The sequence below is a fragment of the Anguilla anguilla genome, chromosome 6, assembly GCF_013347855.1.
Source record: "Anguilla anguilla isolate fAngAng1 chromosome 6, fAngAng1.pri, whole genome shotgun sequence".
NCBI classification, from domain to species: Eukaryota; Metazoa; Chordata; class Actinopteri; order Anguilliformes; family Anguillidae; genus Anguilla; species Anguilla anguilla.
The window spans coordinates 20,601,440-20,621,485 of NC_049206.1; the positions used below are offsets into that span (position 1 = coordinate 20,601,440).

Sequence of the window (20,046 nt, forward strand, 5' to 3'; positions counted from 1 at the left end):
GTCCAGGGCTCAAAGTGCGGGTCGTTGCTCTGGCTTCCCCTCTGCGATGTTGTGTAACGAAGGAGAAGACGTTCTGTTCCAGCGTCGCCCCCGTGTTGTCTCTAGATTTAGGGAGCGTGTTTGCCCCCCGTTCTGTCGCCGTGTCCAAATCAATTATGTGACTCAATTTTAGGAGTCAGCTGTTTAGGGGTGTGGTGATGTGACACTTAACTTAAAGTGTGATATTATAAGTCTGGGTTGTCCAATCGTATCCGGAAAGAGCCAGTGTGTAGTGCAAGTTTTGGTTTTAGCCCAACACTACAACATTTGATTTAACTATTTAACTAATCATGGAATTCAGTCAAGACCTTGATAAGTGGAATCAGGTGTCTTGGTGCTGGGCAAAAACAAAAACCTGCACCCATACCGGCCCTTTTCGGGTAAGACTGGACACCCCTGTTGTAAGTAGCGCTGGGCACTTCTGCCTGTGATTAAGAAGGAATGCTGTATCCTTATGACTGGCAGCTGTGCCAAACATTCTGCTGCGGTTCGTCAGTGGTGATTTGGATTGGGCAGCGCCTCGCCAGCGCCGGGGGAAAACCTTCCCCCCCATTCTGTCTGGTCATGTTCACCGGGGCGAGGTCTCGTCCCACGCTCGCCCTTTTAACTAATCTGTGTTGATAGGAGCCGCAGTCACCACCTGGAAACAATGGAAAGCCTTGTACTGACTGACGTCCGCGCTGTCCTTTCCGCCTCGACCCCTCCCCTCCTCTTCCCGCCATGCCGGACCCGTTCCAGCAAACGGCGGAGAAACCGTGCCAGTCACAACCTGGTGGCAGTCCAGGACCGGCCCGGGTATGATAAACAGAGCTTAAGGGGAGTGACAGCGCGAGCTTCGCAGCTGTTCCCCTGGTTTAGCGCCCCGCCCCTCTCTGTGTCGAGCCGCCTCGAGTCGGCTTGTCTCGGCCTGGTTCCTGCTCCCTTTGGTTGCCCAGCCTTGTTGCCGGTCCCCGCTGTTACAGGTCGACCCGTGTTGGTCTGGTTTTACCCCTGGAGCTGCATTCTGATCTCCCTTCACTTCCTGCCAGCCCCTCTCCCCCTTCTCCTCCTCTCCTTCCAGTAAGGGCTCAGCCACTCAAAGGGCTCCAAGGTCTCCTGAAGAGGGGCCTGGATTCCACTCCCTCGCAGTCGCCCAATGGAATTTGGTGTGGTGTGATGCCGAGCCAATAGAGTGCCCTGTCACCGAGTAATCAGAGTCAGCTGAGAGTGACCTCTCTTTACCTCTCTCTGCCTCGTAGGCAGGGCTGTAAATCTGCCCAGCTGAGAGTTGTACATTCGTGTCATGTTTGACGTGTTAATTGGCTAGAATGTGTATTCGTATTGTGAGGATTCAGGGAAGGTGCTTTGATTGCTTTGTGCGTTTTTCTCCCGTCCCCTCTGTTGGGCATGCGTCTCCCTCAGAAAGACTGCTATTGTTTCGTTTTTGTCGCTGTCAAACTCTCGTCCAGTTTAGAATTTTTTTAACAGATGTGCAGATCCCAAAAGGAAATCTCGATGCCAGGAGAAGCATTTGTTTAATCTCTGTCATTCCTTAACAAAGCTCTCTGAACCAGAAGGGCACATCAGCATCCTTGATTTCCCCAAAAACCAAAGCTCTTAAAGGGATAGCGCACTTTCTGGGTTTTTGTTTTGATATTGCTTCAGTGTATATTTAGTGTATGTTTTTGAGTGGCCCAGATGGTTTTTTGTTCGATGAAGGATATTTTAGATATTTGCCTATGTTTAAGACAACCTATTGGCTTTACAATGTTGTTGCATTCAGACATTTGTGGTTTAAAGCTAGAAATTGCACTTCAAGTGACTCCAAAGTAGCTTTTATGGAGACTTTATGCTTCCAGAGGTTGTACAAGTCTATATTACTGTTGTATTGTCTTACTGTTGTTTATGAATTTTCTGGGGTTTTTTTTGTGTGTTAAATATATATATATATATATATATATAGTAAAGTGTCTTTGGGTAGGGTAAAGCGCTATATAAATAAAATTTGTTATTATTATTATTATTATTATTATTATTATTATTATTGTTGTTGTTATTATTATATCACCCAGTTATTCTTTGAAAATCGTTGTTTTCGGTTGCGGCAATTTCTTAGGAAGCATTTATTCAGATCGAGGTCTCCCTCCGGGCAGAAAGTGCCGGCAGGAGCAGAGGCTGGGGAGGGGAGGTGCACCGCTCTCGTTCTCATGGAACTGAGCTCCCTGGCATTGAAAAGGGGATTTGAGCAGCCCAGCTGTTAAGCAGATGGAATCCTCGCTATTTGGAGATAAAAACACTGGAACTCCAGAGCCTGCCGATTTCTCTTCCCTCCCCCCCCCCCCCCCCCCCTTTTTTTTTGCCCCTTTCTCTCCGGTCGGTCCTCGGGAAGCTCCTCGCTGCGCTGTCATAACCCGCGCGCTTTGGGAAAAGTCTACGGCATCGTTGAACGCTTCCCAAACTGGAATTCCGCTCTTTAAAGGCATAGATCACTGCTTAGTCGAGCCCTTTCTACAAATAATTAGGAAGTAGGTAATAAAACGTGCTTGTTAATGTCAATCTTTTAGTTTTATGCAATTAGGCTGTTTGTCTCATGCAGTATCCCTGACAACAGGCCAGCACAAGCCTCAAGCTGGCACAGTGAGCTGAAGTGGATTACCGAGACGCTCCCGGCCAAGAACGTTGTTGGTATTGGTAGTCAGTCCCCAGTATAATTGGGGCATTGCATTGCACCCCCCCCCCCCCCCTACTCAGACAGGACCCAGCCTAATTGTTCTTTGTGCTCAAATTTGTTGTTTTGATCAGAAAAGGTCAAAGGGCAGCGCACATGTGCACTCGTCTTCCCATCGTCACACTCTTTTCACGTTCAGTTAAAGTCTCTCTCCGTTTCCAGTGGGCTTCAGTGGGGCGTTGGAGTTGGGGGTCGGCCTGAATGCGTGAAGCGTCACTAATCGGGAATGTGAGATGTTCGTCTCTCCCCATCAGGGGTCAGCGTTGAGCTGCTGGAAGGGTGTGTCACTGTAGGGTCTTTTGTATTCCGAGGCCTGCGTTTGCATTGTTGAACAGGCTTTGAGCTTTGAGGCGAAAACACATTGTCCCTCCCAAGAGATCCCTTTCAGTGTGTTTGGATTGTGAAATCTGCTTTTTTTTTTCTTTTTCTTTTTTTTTTTTCCTGGCCTCATCACAGCTGTTGATGTTGGGCACCCGGGTGTTCCTGCGTAGCTCACCACCATGTGACCAGTGCGCACAGATGTGGAAATTCTTAGGTCGGGCTGTTTTAATGACATCTTATGTGATGTGGGGGCAGCCCTTTGGTGAACTACGCCAACAACTTCCCTCACCAACCCCCCGGTCTGTGCGACCCTCAGGGTGTCATCCGCACACCACCGCCCCCGCCCCCGCCCCCGCACACCCCCCCTGCCGGGTTGTTTTTCCAGAGCGAGACCATCCGGCAGACGCTCTCCAGCGTGTCCCTGGACTCCGCTAGGCTGCAGCTGGGGATTGCATCTAGCTGTGCTGTGTTTGTAAAGTTTTTTTTTTGTTGTTTTTTTTTTTTAGGCTAAGAAATTCTTTCAGAAAAACTCTCCCCCCCCACAATTTCTCCCCTCCATCTCCCGGCACTCGGAAGCCACCTGTTCAGATTAAACCGCATTAAACCGGATTGAACCGGACTGTGGTTCCAGCAGGGCCTGGGAACGGGCACTGTGTACCTGTGCTTTGAAGCAGGGGGGAAGCGACCATCGAAACAAGCGGCCTTGTGTGTAAGCTGCGAGGGCTGAGAGAATGTTCCGGGTTTACCTGCTGCGCACCGAGGGTCAGCACCACACTGCTGGAGCCCGGCTGGCTCGCATAGCCAGAGCACCGTGCTGGTTTCCTCTCACTCACTCATAATTAGCTTAATTATTCATTATTTAACTTAATTAACCACATTTTCTTTCCGGTTTGGAGTTGGGGGCCGCTTCGAGTCGATCGCCTCGTAGCTTTTGGGGGGGGGGGGACCGTGGAGGAAGTCCAGGCAGCGCTTCGGATTTGCGCGGCCAGCGGAATTCGGGGTGACCTCACGCGCCCGCCCGGACGGAGAGGGAAAGGCGAAAAAAAGAAACGAGAGACGAGAATAGCGCCGCTCCGACACGGGACGCGTTTTTCCACAACGAGGACAGTTCCGCCGGAGTGGCGTTTCCGCGAAGCGCTGTCGAGGCCGACCGCGGCGGGCGCCGTCGAGCGCAGCGAGGATGCTGATTTGCGGCTAGCGCGCGGGGGAGCGGCTCTCGCCCGTGGACGCCGGGGCTCTCTCGGCGAGAGAGGAGCGCTTCGGAGCCGCGTCACCGATGGCGATGGGGATGATGATGACGACGGCGAGGCCGCGCAGACTCCGCTTAGACCGCGACCGTTTCGGGCCTCTGTGTCCTACAAGGCCTCCGTCTCACCGGAGCCGCTGCCTTTTCAGAGGCCATTTTGTTTTTTTGTTTTTTCTGACCCCGCTCCCTCCACCCCGCTTGCTTGTCAGCCCTCCTCAACGTGCCCCTCTCCCCTTTCCTTCCCCGTCCTTCTCCGTCCCTTCTCATTCGCATCACCACTCCTTTTCTTTCTCCATCTCCATCTGTCCCTGTGACCTCACTCTGTAATTAAACTCAGACGCTTTCCTCTCTTTCTTGAGGGAGAGAAAAAGGGGACATGTGCATGGGCTGTAGGGGCCAGCAAGTAAAAAAGATTGGGGGGGAAGGGGGAAGGGGGAGAAAAAAAATACATCCGTTTTACTGTGGCAGCAGCTCGGAGCACGTCAGTCAGCCAGAGCACGTCCAAGTGACCGGCCAAACGGCAAGCCGTTTGCACCCCCAACGTCCTGTTTGCATGAGAATGGTGCAGAAGGTTCTGGAAGGCAAGTGGTCTATTAGGAGAATGTTCTTTGTTAAGTGAAAAGCTTGGAAGCGACCTGGCAAAAGGACTTGAATGGTTTTTGTTTTTCTCACATGGTTCTCTGACAAGCGAAGGCCACAAAGCCACAAAATAAACAGGGGTAACCCAAGTTCATTCAGTACCAACAAGGATTTTGTGGAGATTTCACATATACTTTGCAGTAGTCAGGAAATCTTGACTCTGTCGAATGTTTTCTGGTACGGGTGGCAGTTGGGCTTCCCAGCAGTGGTACTGTAGGGTGTTGGTGACATGCATTTCTTGGTCATCCTCTGCGGCAGATGGCAGTATGATATCTGCGGTGCTTTTTAGTCTGTCGTCGCACTGATTGACCTGTAGACAGAACAGGAGGTGTTGTTCTGTTAGTCAGATCTGCACGTAGCCACCTGCACAGGTCACTGATTTTGGTCAGTGTGTGTTTCTTCCATGAGGGGGAGAGAGAGAGAGAATGTGCACCATTAAAGCTGTCACTCTGATCTTTTTATCGAGAGGACTAGTGACTCTTCACCTCTCTGTATTTCTAAGCTCCCTTCTCTTCTCTGGTGACGTTTGAAGGTGCTGTGCCAGGAGCAGCTGTATCTGCCCCTTAGCAAAGGTTCTCCATAGGGAGGTCAGCGCTGACACTCCTTCATTTCCTCTGGCGAAGGTTGCAGTCAGAATTTTGTTGTGTGCCAGCGACCCCTGCTGAGTGCTCGCGAGTTCACCTGTTGGGCTGCAGATGAAAGGACTTCCTCTGACTCATGTCTGTGTGAGCCCGGCTTGCAGAATCTGGTGTGATATGAAGAGTTGGCTGCTTGCATGCTTTGGGGCAGACATGCCAGTCTACAGTAGACATTGTCATGAGTGCTGCAGTTTGAGCATTATTAGGCATTCCTGATTGGGTAGAAAAAGGGGGAAAAACACTTTGAAAAGATGGAAAAGGAAAAAGCATTTGGAGCTATCTTCCGCGGACAGGAAATGAACAACACGCATGTGTAATCTTGATATGTACCACTCATTAAACCTTTTCATTTTTCTTGTTTCATAGACAGATGATAATCTTTTTAATTGATTGCTATAAACTAGGTTTCCATTTTGCAATCGAGTGGTGACACCATAACGTTCAAATGCAAAAGCACTGCTTATTTCTGAAGTAAACTTTCATTGATAAAACTACGCCCACATGCTGGTTTTCGTGCCCGTGTTCCGGAAGGACCAGCCACGTGTAGCGCACCCCCAGCCCTCGAGGAAAAAAGCCCTCCTTCTCGAAGGGTCACCTGAGGGTCGTGCAGTCATGACATCATCGCAGGGATGATTCACAGTCAGACCTGCAGGGGCTGTAAAACCCATTCTCCCATCCCCCGAAGGCCCCTTGGCGGGAAGGCCTTTGGCGTCAGGATGTGGAAAAGGGGCGGCGGTAGGAAGGGGGGGGGGGTCGTGCCCGCGGGCGTTCACGCGGCCGTCAGCCACGCGTCCTCGGCGAGCCGAAACCCGTTAAACCCCGGTCAGTCGCCCGAGGACCCGCCGCGGGGCCCGGGCCCCGGAACCCGGAACCCGACCCTGCCCTGAAGCGGTATCCAGAGGAGACGGCTCGCGGCGGTGATTTACGCGGCCAGACGTCTCCTCGCCCGCCGCAGGCCTGCCCCGCGCGGGCCCTAATGGCCAAAGCAGCCACCCCCCCCTCCACCCCCCACCCGGAAACGGCGGGTTTCTGGAGTGCGCCGGGGAAGGCTTCTATTAAGAGCCCCGAACCGGGGTTGTTTTGAAATCCTAAATCATTTCAAGATGTGCGATTTGATGGCACCTGCGAGGGATTTGGGGGACGCCTGGGAGGGGGGGGGGGGGGGGGGTTTGTAGGGTTGGGGGAGGGCCGGGGGTGGGGTGGAGGGGGGGCCAGCAGAGTAGAGGTTGTAGAGAAGGAAGCTTGGAGGAAGATGACGATGGAGTGTGTGCACACACCAAAACAAGACCCCCAACCTCCCCCCCCCCCCCCCCCCCCCCCCCGCCTCAAGCCCATTTCCCTGCGCTGCTATCCCTCAGCCGTCTAAAGCCTCCCATGATCCTCCAGCTTTTCTCATTAGCGGTGGTCGTCTTCCCAGACTGAGATCCAGTACGAAAACAGCGCACTTTGGTCTTAACTTGGAAAAAACAGATTGAAGGCCCTTGCTTTTGATTTATTTTTGCTTTTTTGCTGTTTCTTGAGTTCTGTAAAGAGCAGGAGAATGTAACACACTCTTAAGTTTGCTATTCACAGTTATGGACTACGTGCGGCTAATCGGAACGTAGCATTTTGTGAGGTACTGGAAACAGCAGTCGTAAAAGGCAGAAGATGCACACAGTCGTAATGATTTAAATGTTGTCAGGGCTTTCTCCAGGTACTGACCCCCCCCCCCCCCCCCCCCCCGCCCGAGTCTGGTTATTCAAGAGAACTACTAATCTCATTCTTTGGAACTTTTGATAATTTACTGTTTTCCTGTGACCGTGGACAGTCATAGCATATTGCCAAAGGGAGAAACGGAGACTGGGGAGAATTACAATTAAGTCTCTCCTGGAAATATGAATCTATCCAAACACGTTGACGCGCCAGTTCCTCTTAAATGCAACTTGAGCTGGTGCGAGTCTGTTTTGTGTGGTTCTCTGACCTGAATTCAAATGTTATGTCAGTCAGATCCTTTTTTTTTTGTCTTCAATTTGCTTGGTATTTGAATGTGAATTTTTGTCTCTGTTTCATCGTGACACGTACTCGCTCTTTGTTTTCAAGTTATTCTTAACATATTACAGTTATTTTACTGACCAGATGTTCTTTGTTGTTCTAACCCCATTCCTGACATTTTTCTTTTTCTTTTCTGTGTTTTGCATTGGCAGACAAAATCCTGCCCTCTGCTGGAATGCGAAGGACATAACACTTTTTTTTCTCTCCATTTCTCGTTACAGACCATGACACGGAGGCAAAAAGAGTTCAAGATGTGCTTTCAGGAATCGACAAACCACAGGTCAGTCTTTGTCACGTGCAAACATCCAGATGTTTCCTGGAATTCAGATGTCATTTTTTTTTACTTTGTTCACATTTTTATCCTTTATAATTCCCTTGTACTGAAATATAATACTACTTATATATGACTTAACTGTTTTGGCCTGTTCAATTTTTGTAATCAGAAAGTGAGTAAGTAACTGAATTTTATCGATCATGGACAAAAATTTTAATTAATTCAAACTGACATCTCAAATTGCAAATTGCAAATCATGGTTCTCAGTCAGAAAGCAAAATACATTTTTATTCTAAAGCAATAGGCACTTGGCAATAACTAGTAATATTTTTTCAAACTGCAGGTTCAGATACTTTAAATAATGAGTAAATTTGGAAAGGAGAAGGTGTAACAAATATTCTTCCCAGAAACTGTTAATAGATATACAGTAAAATTTCTAGAAGAAATTCAGTGCATTTTTCCTGTGTGAGATGTAATGTCATGTTCTTCATGAGGTGTGTTTATATTTAAGTTTACTCCCCCTCTTTTTGTTACCTGCCCAGCAAACACAGTTTACTGTCTTATGTGTTTAATGGGACCCAGCGATCAGGGGCCGAATCAGCACTGTATAGGTTTCCTCAGATAAAGACTTAGTTTGTATTTTTCCATACATTTCCACAAGGTGGCAGCATTATATCACCTTGCAGTTTCAGTGTGTCGGTCAGTCATAGACTGGCATGTAAGAGTAACCATAAAAATAATAATGAACCGCACACAGTACTTGGCGCATCTAATTTACACAGTGTTCCTCTGATGGTACTTGTACAGACTTTTATCTGTCATGAAGATTGCGGCTTTAGTTAGATTGATGGTGATAATGTAGGTCTTTGCACAGCTTGCGAATGCAGGCTTTCCTAGTGGTCTGTCAGCCTCAGTGAGTTCATATTGATTGGACAACCGGACTAACGGAGTAAATAGACTGATTTGTGTCTCGGTTCAGACGTTAATGAATGGAGGGAGGGGATAATTCTGTTTTTGTATCGACTCTTGCCAATAAGTGGTTTACCCTTCTGTACTGTCACCCAGTACTCAATACTTCCTTCAACTGCCGTGGCGAAATCCCTTATAATTAGATCCCTGTACGTTCTTCTTCACAGCAAAAAATTTTTCAGTTTTCTCCGTTGAGGTTATCTTGGGACACGGTCTGTTCAATATTTAGAGAACTCTCAATCTGGCAATTTTTTTAAAAGAAGCAGTGAATCGTATCCAGTCAGACCTGTCTGTACGAGCGGATTTGCAGTGAGGAGCTTCAACAGAAATGTCCATCTGTAAGAGTGCAGTGCTGCCCCCCGGTGGTAATGGCCACGGTTGCTGTGCTCACAAACGAGTGCGTTCCCATATTCGCATTACGACTCATTCTGAGTTAGAGGCGGGTATAGAGTCCGTGTTCACACCACATGTCCGTCAGTGCATCCCTCCATCAATCCTTCCTTTGCTCCCACTCCCTGAACTGAACTGCGTGCAAATTTTCCCCATCCATCTGTACATCCATCATCTGCACGCGGGGAAAAATCCTGGAGCCTATCCCAGCATGCCCTGGGCGAGAGGCAGGAAAATACTGTGGATAGTGTGCCAGACTTCACACAGGAAGGCCCCAGCCTGCATGTCTCACTGTAATGGAAATCCCCTTTTACCTAAGAGCGGATTGGAGAGGTTCCCGAAGCAGAGCCTCAGATTGTTCCCCGCTCCAGTGTTTCAGCCTGAATGAGCGAGAGGGGTGCAGGAAACGGAAGGCGTTTCCGTTTTCGCGCGGAGAGGGAGGCACCTCGTGTGGCGGCGAGAGTTCCACGTGACCAGAGTGACGGCCGTCCTGAGGATGCCTCTCTGACACATGCAGACGCACGTAGACGCCCACATATTCCCACAAACACGCAGGCACGCACGCTCGGACACATACGTACGCACACACACACACCGACAGACTAAGAGACGTGCACCTGAATATACACTTAGACACGCAGGCAGACAAATGTGCACCCATGCTGCACATTACAGACGCACTGGCGGACAGAAGGTGGAACATAAATTATCCCTCTGTGGTCAATGCCGTTTAGAGCCTGATTTTATTACAGTGGAGAACAAGATGGTCGAATTTGATTTGCACAGCAAAAAAACTGAATTGGGCTCCTTGGAAATAAGACGGTCTGCAAGTCTTATGTACAAGGATCAATCATTTAAATAATGCAGTCTCTTTTTACGTGCATTGCCGATGCTGCCTCATCAGTAACGGTAACATCGTATGACATTGTAACAGTCGTGTCTGCCATCCGGTGACATCACTAAGAGGAGTCTGAGAGCGGAATGCTTTAGCCTGGCAGAGATGCCTTGGAGAGATAAATGCGGAAATCTCGCTGTATTCTGGAAACCTGATCTCCTCAGAAAATCCCACTCGCCCCAGTATCCTCCTGATTTCCAGGAGGATATCTACGTTGTTTACTCAAGCAAGTTCAAGTTAAGCACAAGCAGCTGGTAGGTACAGCGGCAGCTAGCGCAGCTCCCAGCTGCTGCTCAACCATACTGCATTCGTTTCTCAGTCCCATTTATGCCAAACCTGCTGTTGGTTTCCTGTACACATCTTGGAGCAAATTGAATTAATGTCGAGGAAGTTAATGTAAAATTGACGTTTAAAATGTTTTTATTTTCCATTTTACTTTTTTGGAGTTCACCTTAAGCCATTCACGTGGCTCTTGATTCATTAATGTAAATAAAAACCAATTTAAAACTTTAATTTAAAACAACAGCGAGCCAATTTGGTTTGCTCAGAGGTCACATGTATCGGCAATAACTGGTGTAGTTTGTTAACATGAATGAATGATGTACAAATACATTTAATGAACTGAACTGACAGCAGCAAAAAACATTGGCGCAGAACTAACACAACTTCATAACGTTTACACCACTCGCTGCAGAAGGAAAGCCCAAAACATCATTGAGGACACCAGTCACCCCGCTCATGTTCTGTTCACGCTCCTTCCGTCTAAAAAACGTTACCGGAGCATCAAATCACACACCACCCGTCTCAGCAACAACAGTTTCTTTCCACGGGCAGTCAGGTTGCTGAACAGATGAACTGATGCTCCCATATGCACTGCACATATTGCACGTTGCTGTTGTATGTAATATTATCGTGTGTATGTAAGGTTATCGTGTCTCCCTTGTGTTAAGGCAGAGAGAGCCAGAGCATAAGTATGTCATTGTATTTTCAATACACATGACAATAAAGTTGAACTTGAACATTAATATAGTTGTTAACTTTTGAGTAGTTAATGCCAGTTCATGTGACCTTATTGTGTTACAGCTCAGGGTTGTCCCAACCTGGGAAGAAGGGCTGGTGTGGCCACAGGTTACTTTCTAACCCGGCACTAAAACACATGATCCAACAGGTCAGCTGATCGTGGCCTTCAATCCGCTTGTAGAATCAGGCTGTTTTTTCATTGCTGGGACGAAGAAAAACAGACGCCCACAACGAGCTTCTCATGTCGTATCGGACACCCCCCCGTGCAGAAAAACAAGACTCCTGTGGCAGTTTTACTGTGATAATATGAGAGGGAACACATTGGTAGCATGTTGTTGAATGTCCAGCAGGGTGCTGAAAATGAACCGGCCCTTCAAAGAGGCTTTTGCCGCCACAGCAGTTGGTTTGTTCCCGGCCTAAACCGCAGACTCAGGTGTTCGAACATCGAATTATAAACAGATGTGTTATATTCACTGATATTCAGTGCTGAAACTGCTAGCTGTATAAACCAAATGAGCACGGTTTTTCCTTCAGTTTATTTACGTCCTTCGAGTCCACAATGATCCCTCCCTGAATTTCAGGAAGCAGAAATGCTGTTTTTGCCGAGATCACCAGGACTTAGCAGGGCCAGGCCTGCGATCATTAGCCATTTAAAATTTTACAGTGTAATAAAAGTATAACGGCATTTATTGTGAAGCGCTCAAAGTAAGGTCAGTAAATTGTCTGTTTGCCATTCATACAACAAAGGGAGTCTGAATGGGAGACGATCGATTCCTCAAACACGCGGCCCACGGTTTGACTTGACTCATGTCACCTGTCAGCCAATGAGAAGCCCCGCGTCTTCCCTGCGCTGCATATTCTCGTCTTTAAGATCAGTAGCTGTTAACTTACTGCTCTTTCTCTCAGCCTTGCTGCTTGCGATTTTTTATTTATATATTTTTTAACAAGCGCATTCAGACAGATCGAGTCGTAAGCGTAGCGCCTAGCTGAGGCTGCTTCTCACTGCAGGAGACGAGCACAGGCCATTAAACCCGCCTCTCCCGATGTGCCTTCCATTTAAAGCCACAAGCCCTCCCACTGACCATGCGCCAAGAGCCGGCGTCAATGTTTCTTTACCGAGGCATCGAATTAGTCTCACTTGCTAAGTAGCAGCAGTGAAGTCAGACAAACTCAATTAATATTCTATGTAGAACCAACGCAGTTTGAAGAATGTTGGAAAATATTCCAAAAGGGAAAGAGTAGGTTGTGTCAACTTGAGAAAAGACCAACATGCTCAAAAGTAATTTTTGCGAAAAGCCCACATTTGAGACTGCGTCTGGGTTTACTGGTCTCCGTCTTTATAAAGTGTGAAATTAGTCAACCAGTATGTCACTTTTCATTGTTTAGTTTGTTTATGGTTTAATTTAGATTTTTAAAAACATTTTTATACTCAAAGTTCAATCTTCTGTGTCTGATGAGACTTTAGTTCGGAAGCAATCAATACATTGTCATTATTTTATTGCTAACTGAATTACATTCTGGCAGAAATATATTGTGTTCATTTTCTTGGAAGTTCTTGCAGTTGTGAGAGCTGGCACAGTTAAATGCAGGCTTTCATTCATTCATTCATTCATTCATTTATTTATTTAATTATTTATTTATTTAGCTATTTATTTATTTCTTTGTTGTTGTTGTTGTTGTTGTTGTTGTTGTTGTTGTTGTTGTTGTTGTTGTTGTTGTTGTTGTTGTTGTTGTTGTTGTTGTTGTTGTTGTTGTTGTTGATTTTTCGAAAGGCGGGGGGGCGGGGTTGAAGTCAAAACAAGGTATTACTAGAGGGCAACCTAAGAATTGATGAAGTCTCCCAGTTTTTATCGTTTTGTCACAAACACGTCTGACTATCCAAAGCAGCGCTGTCAGTCACTTGGCTGTTTGCATGAGTTATTTATAAAAACATGGGCTTTATGTGCTGTGTGTTTCCTGAAGGTTTCCAACATCCAAGCCCGGACGGCCGTGCTGAGCTGGACCCCTCCGGCCGGTCTCCTGAGCAGGGACAGGCACAACAGCGACCTGCCCTACTCCTGCAGCTACGAGGTCACGCTCTCGGACAAGGGACGCGACGGGAAGTACCGCGTGGTCTACAGGTGAGCCCGGGCCTCGAAATCCTGCCGCGAAGTCTGCGCTTACCCGTATTTATTAAAATAGAAACTTGGGAAATGTTTGAAGTTTCCGCTCAGACGCGGCACAGCGGGCTTCAGACTGTTTATCTTATTTACTTCACGAGCTTGCGGAATGGCTGCTGTGAGAATAGTTCACGACTGCAATTTGGGTGAGTCATTGTGATGATCAAAAGCCACATCAGCCTTGGACAAGACTGATACTAAAAAAGATTACATTTTGGGCTGGTACTATGGATAAAATTGAACCCATTTTGTAATGGCTCATTAGTTGAAATTGAAGATATTTCTGGTTAGCTTTTCGGATGAAATTGACTACATTTGGCCATTCGGTGAGCTTAGAGGTGGACTTTAAAAGTGATGTTGGAGATGTTTGATCCTCAGGTGCATTTTCTCTAATACCATCTGTGTTTAACTTTGTTCTTTTGCTCATTTCCCCCCCCCCCCAGTGGAGAGGAATTGGAGTGTAATTTGAAAGATCTAAGACCCGCAACAGACTATCATGTAAGGTAAGGCAGAGTGTCCATTATGTATTATATTTTCTTTGTCACCTGTAGACCTTCACAGCTCGCACCTCCGTCGTAATCTCCATTCAGTTTCTCCTGGCCGTAAAAGTGTCATTCTGCGCGTAGCCTTTAAAATGGTTCTGGGAGAAGGGAAAAAAAAAAAGAGATTCGTGATTCTCTCAGAACAGATATCAGCCGCGGGGTTTCCAAACAGCTATGCATCCTCAGAGGTCAGTGTCATTTCACAACAGATGACACTGTGAGTTTTGCCCTTTGGAAGTCGATGGGGGAAGATCCATGGGGAAATGCGCGCTCCGTCATGTTGAAAGCTTGCCACGGAAATGAAGCAATGGGTCAATTTGTGTGAGGGCGCCCTTATTAGCTTAAATTAATTACCCCCCGCCCCCTTTTTGAACCCAGATGTATTTACCCACCCACGGGTCAAAGCGTCTGTTGAACTTTGTACGCTGTCCCGTATATGCAGTCTTATCGATTTTGTTTTCATCCTCGTGTCACAGTGTGCAGATGGCCGGACGAGAACATAAACGTGTATTGCCATTAATCTTGTTTTGCGCTCTCAGTCTGTTCAATGAATTCTGCCGTGCCAATTTTTATTAGGCTAATGGCTTAGATTATGTTCCAGCCGATGAACTTCGGGTGTCCTGGGTGACATTGCCTTTTAAAGGCCGCGGGTGGATGAAGCGTGTTGGAGGCAGACGAGCGTCCGCCTTTGTACCAAGCCGGGTGACGTGACTGTGGGTGTGGGGCGGGGTCTGTGTTCACTGCAGGAATGGGAGTAGCGCTCTTGGTGCCTTCAGCCCGTGCAAAAAACTTTTAGCACACGCAAAACTAATAACGCCGCCAATGATTGGTGCTAAAAAAAAATAGTGACCAATCATTGGTCTTGTTAGTCGTTTGGGATGTGCTAGAAGGTTTTGCATGTGCTAAAGGGCTTGGGCAAGGTCAGGCCCTTAAGCCATACCAGGTCTCAAAACAAGCACTTTAATATGCTGCTAACAGAGAGATTCCATGTGGTACACCTGCTTCTAGTAGGAACTTGGATGGCTGATACTGCCTTGCATTGGGAGTGCCCTACTGTGACCTGGTTCTGTTTATGTATACCGAGGAGTTAGAATGGCTGTGTGTACCTTCTGCCCCCAACTAAAAGCTGATAATGTTCAAGGGTTTAGGAACAGAAATTTCCATATTGAAACAACATCAGCGATGTTCCTCGTGTTTGTCGACTGGGGCTTATATGTCACATGACGCAGACAGCCTCTGACCGAATGTGTATACGTGTGTTTTTTAGGGTGAATGCCCTGTGCAATTCGGTGAAGGGGCCCTGCTCAGAGGCGGGGACCTTCACCACCCACAGCAGCGCTCCTGACTGCCCCTTCCCCCCGAAACTGTCCCACCGGACGAAGAGCACCCTCACTCTGCAGTGGAAGGTATAGCAAAATGGCCGCCACGAATGCCGCTCGCCTCCTTTTACTAAAATATTATTCTCACTGCTTCCACACAAGGTACATTCACTTTAGGAATCCTTAACAATTGCTAAAATGTCATCTCGTACAACAAATTCTCACTCTCCCTCTCTCTCCTCAGTTTCAGCCGCCGGTAGACAATGGCTCAAAAATCACCAGCTACCTGTTAGAGTGGGATGAGGTAACTCATTTTGCAACCTTTCACTTCTCCGTCTGACTGTGATGAATTTAATGGTGCTGGCGGGGAGACAGTCCATTATACGAAATGAACAGAAATAGATGTCCGCGGCACCCGCAGGCTTTGTGTTGACTGCACCATTGGTAGGCTTGCTCATGTTTTTCTGGGACTGAATTTATGACAGCATAGACAGACCATAGCGTATGGGTTCAGATCTCACCTATAAATTCTTCACCGGTGTTCCCTTGAGTTTAGTTCTTGGGCTGGATTTGATAGCTTAGCAGACCTTGTCCATCAAGCATTACAAAGTTCACATTTTATCCAGTTTCCCATTCATTCAGCTGGACAATTACTAAAGCAGGTATGGATTCATATGTTACAGATTAGTACAGTTTAGGATTGACCTGACCTGTAATCTGCTCTTTACAAGCCACTTTTTGGCTTATATTACCTTAATGTAATAACGTTCAATTAATATTATTAAATTTGACAACCTATTGTACTGTAGCAGAATTACCTTGTGCCCCCTTAACTTTAATTAGAGCCCCAAACCTGGCGATACGTCTCTTGTGACATATAGTCCCCCCGCGTGGACGGGGTTCCAACATGGCATCTTCTGAGCTGTGATCCCTTCTCCTCTGCTGCCATCTCTGATTTCTACCTGTCTGAATACAGCAACAAAACAAAAAAAATAGGCAGACTATAAAAAATGATCCAAGACCTAACCCAGGAAGAAATCTGATTTTGAACAGAGCTTCTGAAACTGAACACACTCTGCCCCTCGGGGTACTCCAGCTACTGTTCCACCAAATCCCTGCTCTTGATTAAGGCAGCAATATACATTTATGTGTTTAACTGCTTCCAAAATTTGTCCTTTAAACAAATGTTTGGCTCATGTTTTTGCCTCTGAAATCTTTGTTTAATGGGGGCAGGAGCTGGGTTTCAGTGACCAGTTCTGCAGGATGGTTCTTCCTGACTGTCTTACAGTGAAGCATCACTGAATGTACTGTATTACTATTTTAAAAGCAGCAGCCACAGAACCTAATCACAGGAAACTAATGTACTGTCACAGCTGTCTGACCCAACTTATCTGGTGGTCATTGGACAAAATGCAGCTTATCCATTCTCAGCTGCAGACATGTATGTTTCCAACAAAATTTGGCCTTTGAGGTGAGGGTAGGGAATGGTAAATTGATCATTCAGATCATCTGGCAGTTTGTTGCACAAAAATTTTGGTTAAAGCAGAATTTCCTGGGAGGTTCCAGGACCACATTTTGGAAATCCTGATTTAGGTGCACGCAGCTAGCTAGCTAAGCTTTACGTTTACGCTCACCATGCCAATAAACAGCAATGGACAGTAATGGACTTTTAAATTAGAGTATTAAAGCAAACAGCCATTTTCTTTTTAAACTCAATCAAGACATAAAAACCCAGTCAACCCTGTTTTACTTTGCTTGCTCTAGTGAAAAATAAATAAATAGCACTGAATAAAAGGCACTTCTGCAGTGCAGTTAAACAGTCCCGCTGCATAGTCTGCCTTTTGTTTTATAGTTTTGGCCTCAGCACTAGACTGGAGAGGTGGGCCTGCTTCCAGAGGCTGTTGATGATTTTTTGGTCCGTCTCTCTTTTAAATTACGGCACCGGGACCCATGTCACCTCTCTGGCTCATTAGCATTCTCATCCGTCAGCGGTGTCCTCTGCCCTTCTGCTGTGTGCATTCTCTCTCCCTCTCTCTCTCTCTCACTGTCTTTCTCACTCTCTCTCTCTTACTGTCTTTCTCTCTCTCACTCTTTCTCTCACTGTGTTTCAGTCTCTCTCTCTTGCTCTTTGGCTGTCTTTCTCTCTGTTACTCTCTCTTGCTCATTGGCTCTCTCTCTCTCTCTCTCTCTCTCATCGTCTCTCTCTCTCACTCTGTCTTGCTCTCTTGCTGAGATTGCAGCAGTCAGTTCAGATTGGATTCGAGCGTCCCCTTTTTAAAAATTCTCCTAGCAAAGTGAAATAAGTCCCTCCTTGCTAATTCAGTATCTGTTTTTACCCCAGCAGCTAGACCACAGCCATGTTAGCACATCAGAAGGTTATTTTCCCGTGCGTAGGAAAAGGCAATTGAACTTTATATGAATATTTGAAACAGTTTTCCGTGAGCGATGTACTGTACATGGCAGGCCAGAGTATTCAATCCAAGGCATGTTCAGAGGAAATGGCTGTTAAGAGTAAAGGTTAAAGTCGGTCAAAGTCTTTGAGCTACAAATAGGCAGTATTGCTTTTGGAGTAAATCAGATTCTGGAGTGAATGAGATGAGACCACACATATTGCCAGTCATTCTGCTGCACAGCTGGAAATTGTAGGGTCTTTCAAAGTATCAGTTTTATTGGGGAGCCAGAGTTGAGTGATGAAATTTGCCAATAACAAAACTAACAGTGTCCTGATAAATAAAATAAAAAGACAGACAGGCAGACAGACAGTCGCGCACAGTATGTTAGATTTCTGTTTGTCTTTCTGTATGTGGGTTTTCAGGGCCGAGAGTGACCGGTGCCTTTTGTTTCAACTTGGCTGTGCAGATTGTTGCATCATGAATTCTGTCTGTCCTGATATGTCCTGACACTCTCCTCTTTTCCTGTTTTTCTCCCTCAGGGGAAAAAGAACAATGTTTTCAGAGAATGCTATTTTGGGAGCCAAAGGCACTGTAAACTCACGAGACTGTGTCCAGCCATGGGGTACACATTTCGGTTAGCGGCGAGGAATGACATCGGCACTAGGTATGGAACGCTGAGGTAACCTGTGGCCAAACCCTTGCAGTTGAAACCATTCTGAATGCTGAAGCTGGCAATGCTTTAGCGGTGGTTCTCAAAATGTCCACTTAATGAAAAGAATTTCCACTTTATTGATATATAGCATAACATATGCTCAAATGTATAATAAGATTGTTTTTAACATATCTAAAAGCACGTACATGTAAACTGTAACTAGTTCAGTGCATGTAAAAGGCACAGTATTTACTGGTTGGTAATTATGGAGAGTGTGTGGTATGCTCATCAATGAACTGATATTACTGTAGCGATGCTGGATTCAAATAAACACTCAATATAAATTTGTTCCTATTAAAATGGTAACTCATATCAGGAGTGGACATACGTGGGCATACATTCGTTGGCTCTTAAGTCCAACAGCTTAACCAATCGGCCATCCTGATTCAGTTTTCCGGTTTGGGAACCACTACTTTGTACCAGATTACACCAAAAGGCCTCACAAAGGTTTCCCTTTTTGTTCAAGAGAAACCATGAGGTGACATGAAATTTAAACCTTACAGTTACACAGACATACAGACACAAGTAGAGGGATGCACATCCTTTTTTGAGAAATACATTGTTTTTTAGACTTTATCTACATTAACTGCCTGTTTTGGTTTCCCTACCTACAACAAAGCAGCCTAACATTTCAACAAACCATTTCATTAAATTAAAATTTTTACAGATTATGTGGATGGAATTTCAGAAGAGGTCTTAAATGTTTCTGTATTGAACTTCATTCAATGGTGCTTGTGCTCTTTATTGCTGTGAATCGTATCCAGGCCACTTTAATCACTTAGTCACTGAAGTATTTATGCAAATCAGCTAACTGCGCAACCACTCCAAAATAGCTGGTGAGAGCATGTGCAAATGAGTAAAAAACAATGACAAACCGAGAAACATCAGATTTTATGAACAGGGGCTTTGGATCTTCATGACGTGGGCCAGGGTTAATTGGCCAAGACCAAATTTGATAAATTTAATTTAACTGCAACTTATGACCTATATGGGACTCGGTCATACATAATATCAGTGGGAGTTCCGCAACACGATGGAGCGGATTTAAAGAAAAGCTCCAAGGAGTGCCAGATAAAAAATTGGCTTCAGTTCGTAGCGAGAGGTCCTGCAGTTGAGCGGTGACTCAATGATATCTTGTATTGAACTCTGATCTGGAAGACGTTATTAAGTGAGCAAGTACTTGACACAGTGTGCTACTGACACTGAGTCGTACGCTCAAGGCAGGCTAATTAAACGACACCCTTTCACAAGCACTGTCATTTGGTTCTGTTCATCGTGCACATTTTAAGGGGTTGTTTTATATAGCCTAGGTCTAATGGGCCTCATTTGCAATGGCATAAACACAGCATCCATCTGCTTTAGCTCCTTGGGGAATTCCACTGCGACTGGCTTTCAGGCTGTTTTGAGAGGAGCCGTCTAATGGGCTGAATCTGAGCGCTGTGCGTTCTATGTATTCTGCTGCTTTGTCGGCTACAGCCCATGATTTTAACTGGCCTCTTGCAACAGTTGGGTCTTGCGGCAGGAAGAGGCGCGACACAAGCTCAGAAACTCCGTAACGAGTTAAATGACGTGACATTTTCTCTTTCGGGTCGGCCTATTTTTTGAGCTGGAGTTGTGCCAGGTTTTAGCTTCGATGCATTAGTCTATGATTGAGGCTGTGCCTCATCTCACTTTAAAAACACATCTCAGAATGAATAAATATAGTAAAATGCTGGTTTCTCTCACGCCTGTTTTTCATGTTGAGCAAGCGCA

At 46.3% G+C, this 20,046-nt stretch overlaps 1 protein-coding gene across 3 annotated transcripts in view; it reads left to right on the forward strand.

The window, feature by feature from the left end:
• The window catches only part of fndc3ba (fibronectin type III domain containing 3Ba), a 148,529-nt gene that overhangs the window by 92,588 nt on the left and 35,895 nt on the right, over positions 1 to 20,046 (forward strand). For all 3 annotated transcript variants that reach the window (XM_035422631.1, XM_035422632.1, XM_035422633.1), the window contains 6 exons: positions 7,843 to 7,901; positions 13,132 to 13,289; positions 13,772 to 13,831; positions 15,138 to 15,276; positions 15,434 to 15,493; positions 18,122 to 18,246. In XM_035422631.1, the coding sequence (XP_035278522.1) occupies positions 7,843 to 7,901; positions 13,132 to 13,289; positions 13,772 to 13,831; positions 15,138 to 15,276; positions 15,434 to 15,493; positions 18,122 to 18,246 (601 nt within the window). The remainder of the gene's footprint in view (positions 1 to 7,842; positions 7,902 to 13,131; positions 13,290 to 13,771; positions 13,832 to 15,137; positions 15,277 to 15,433; positions 15,494 to 18,121; positions 18,247 to 20,046) is intronic.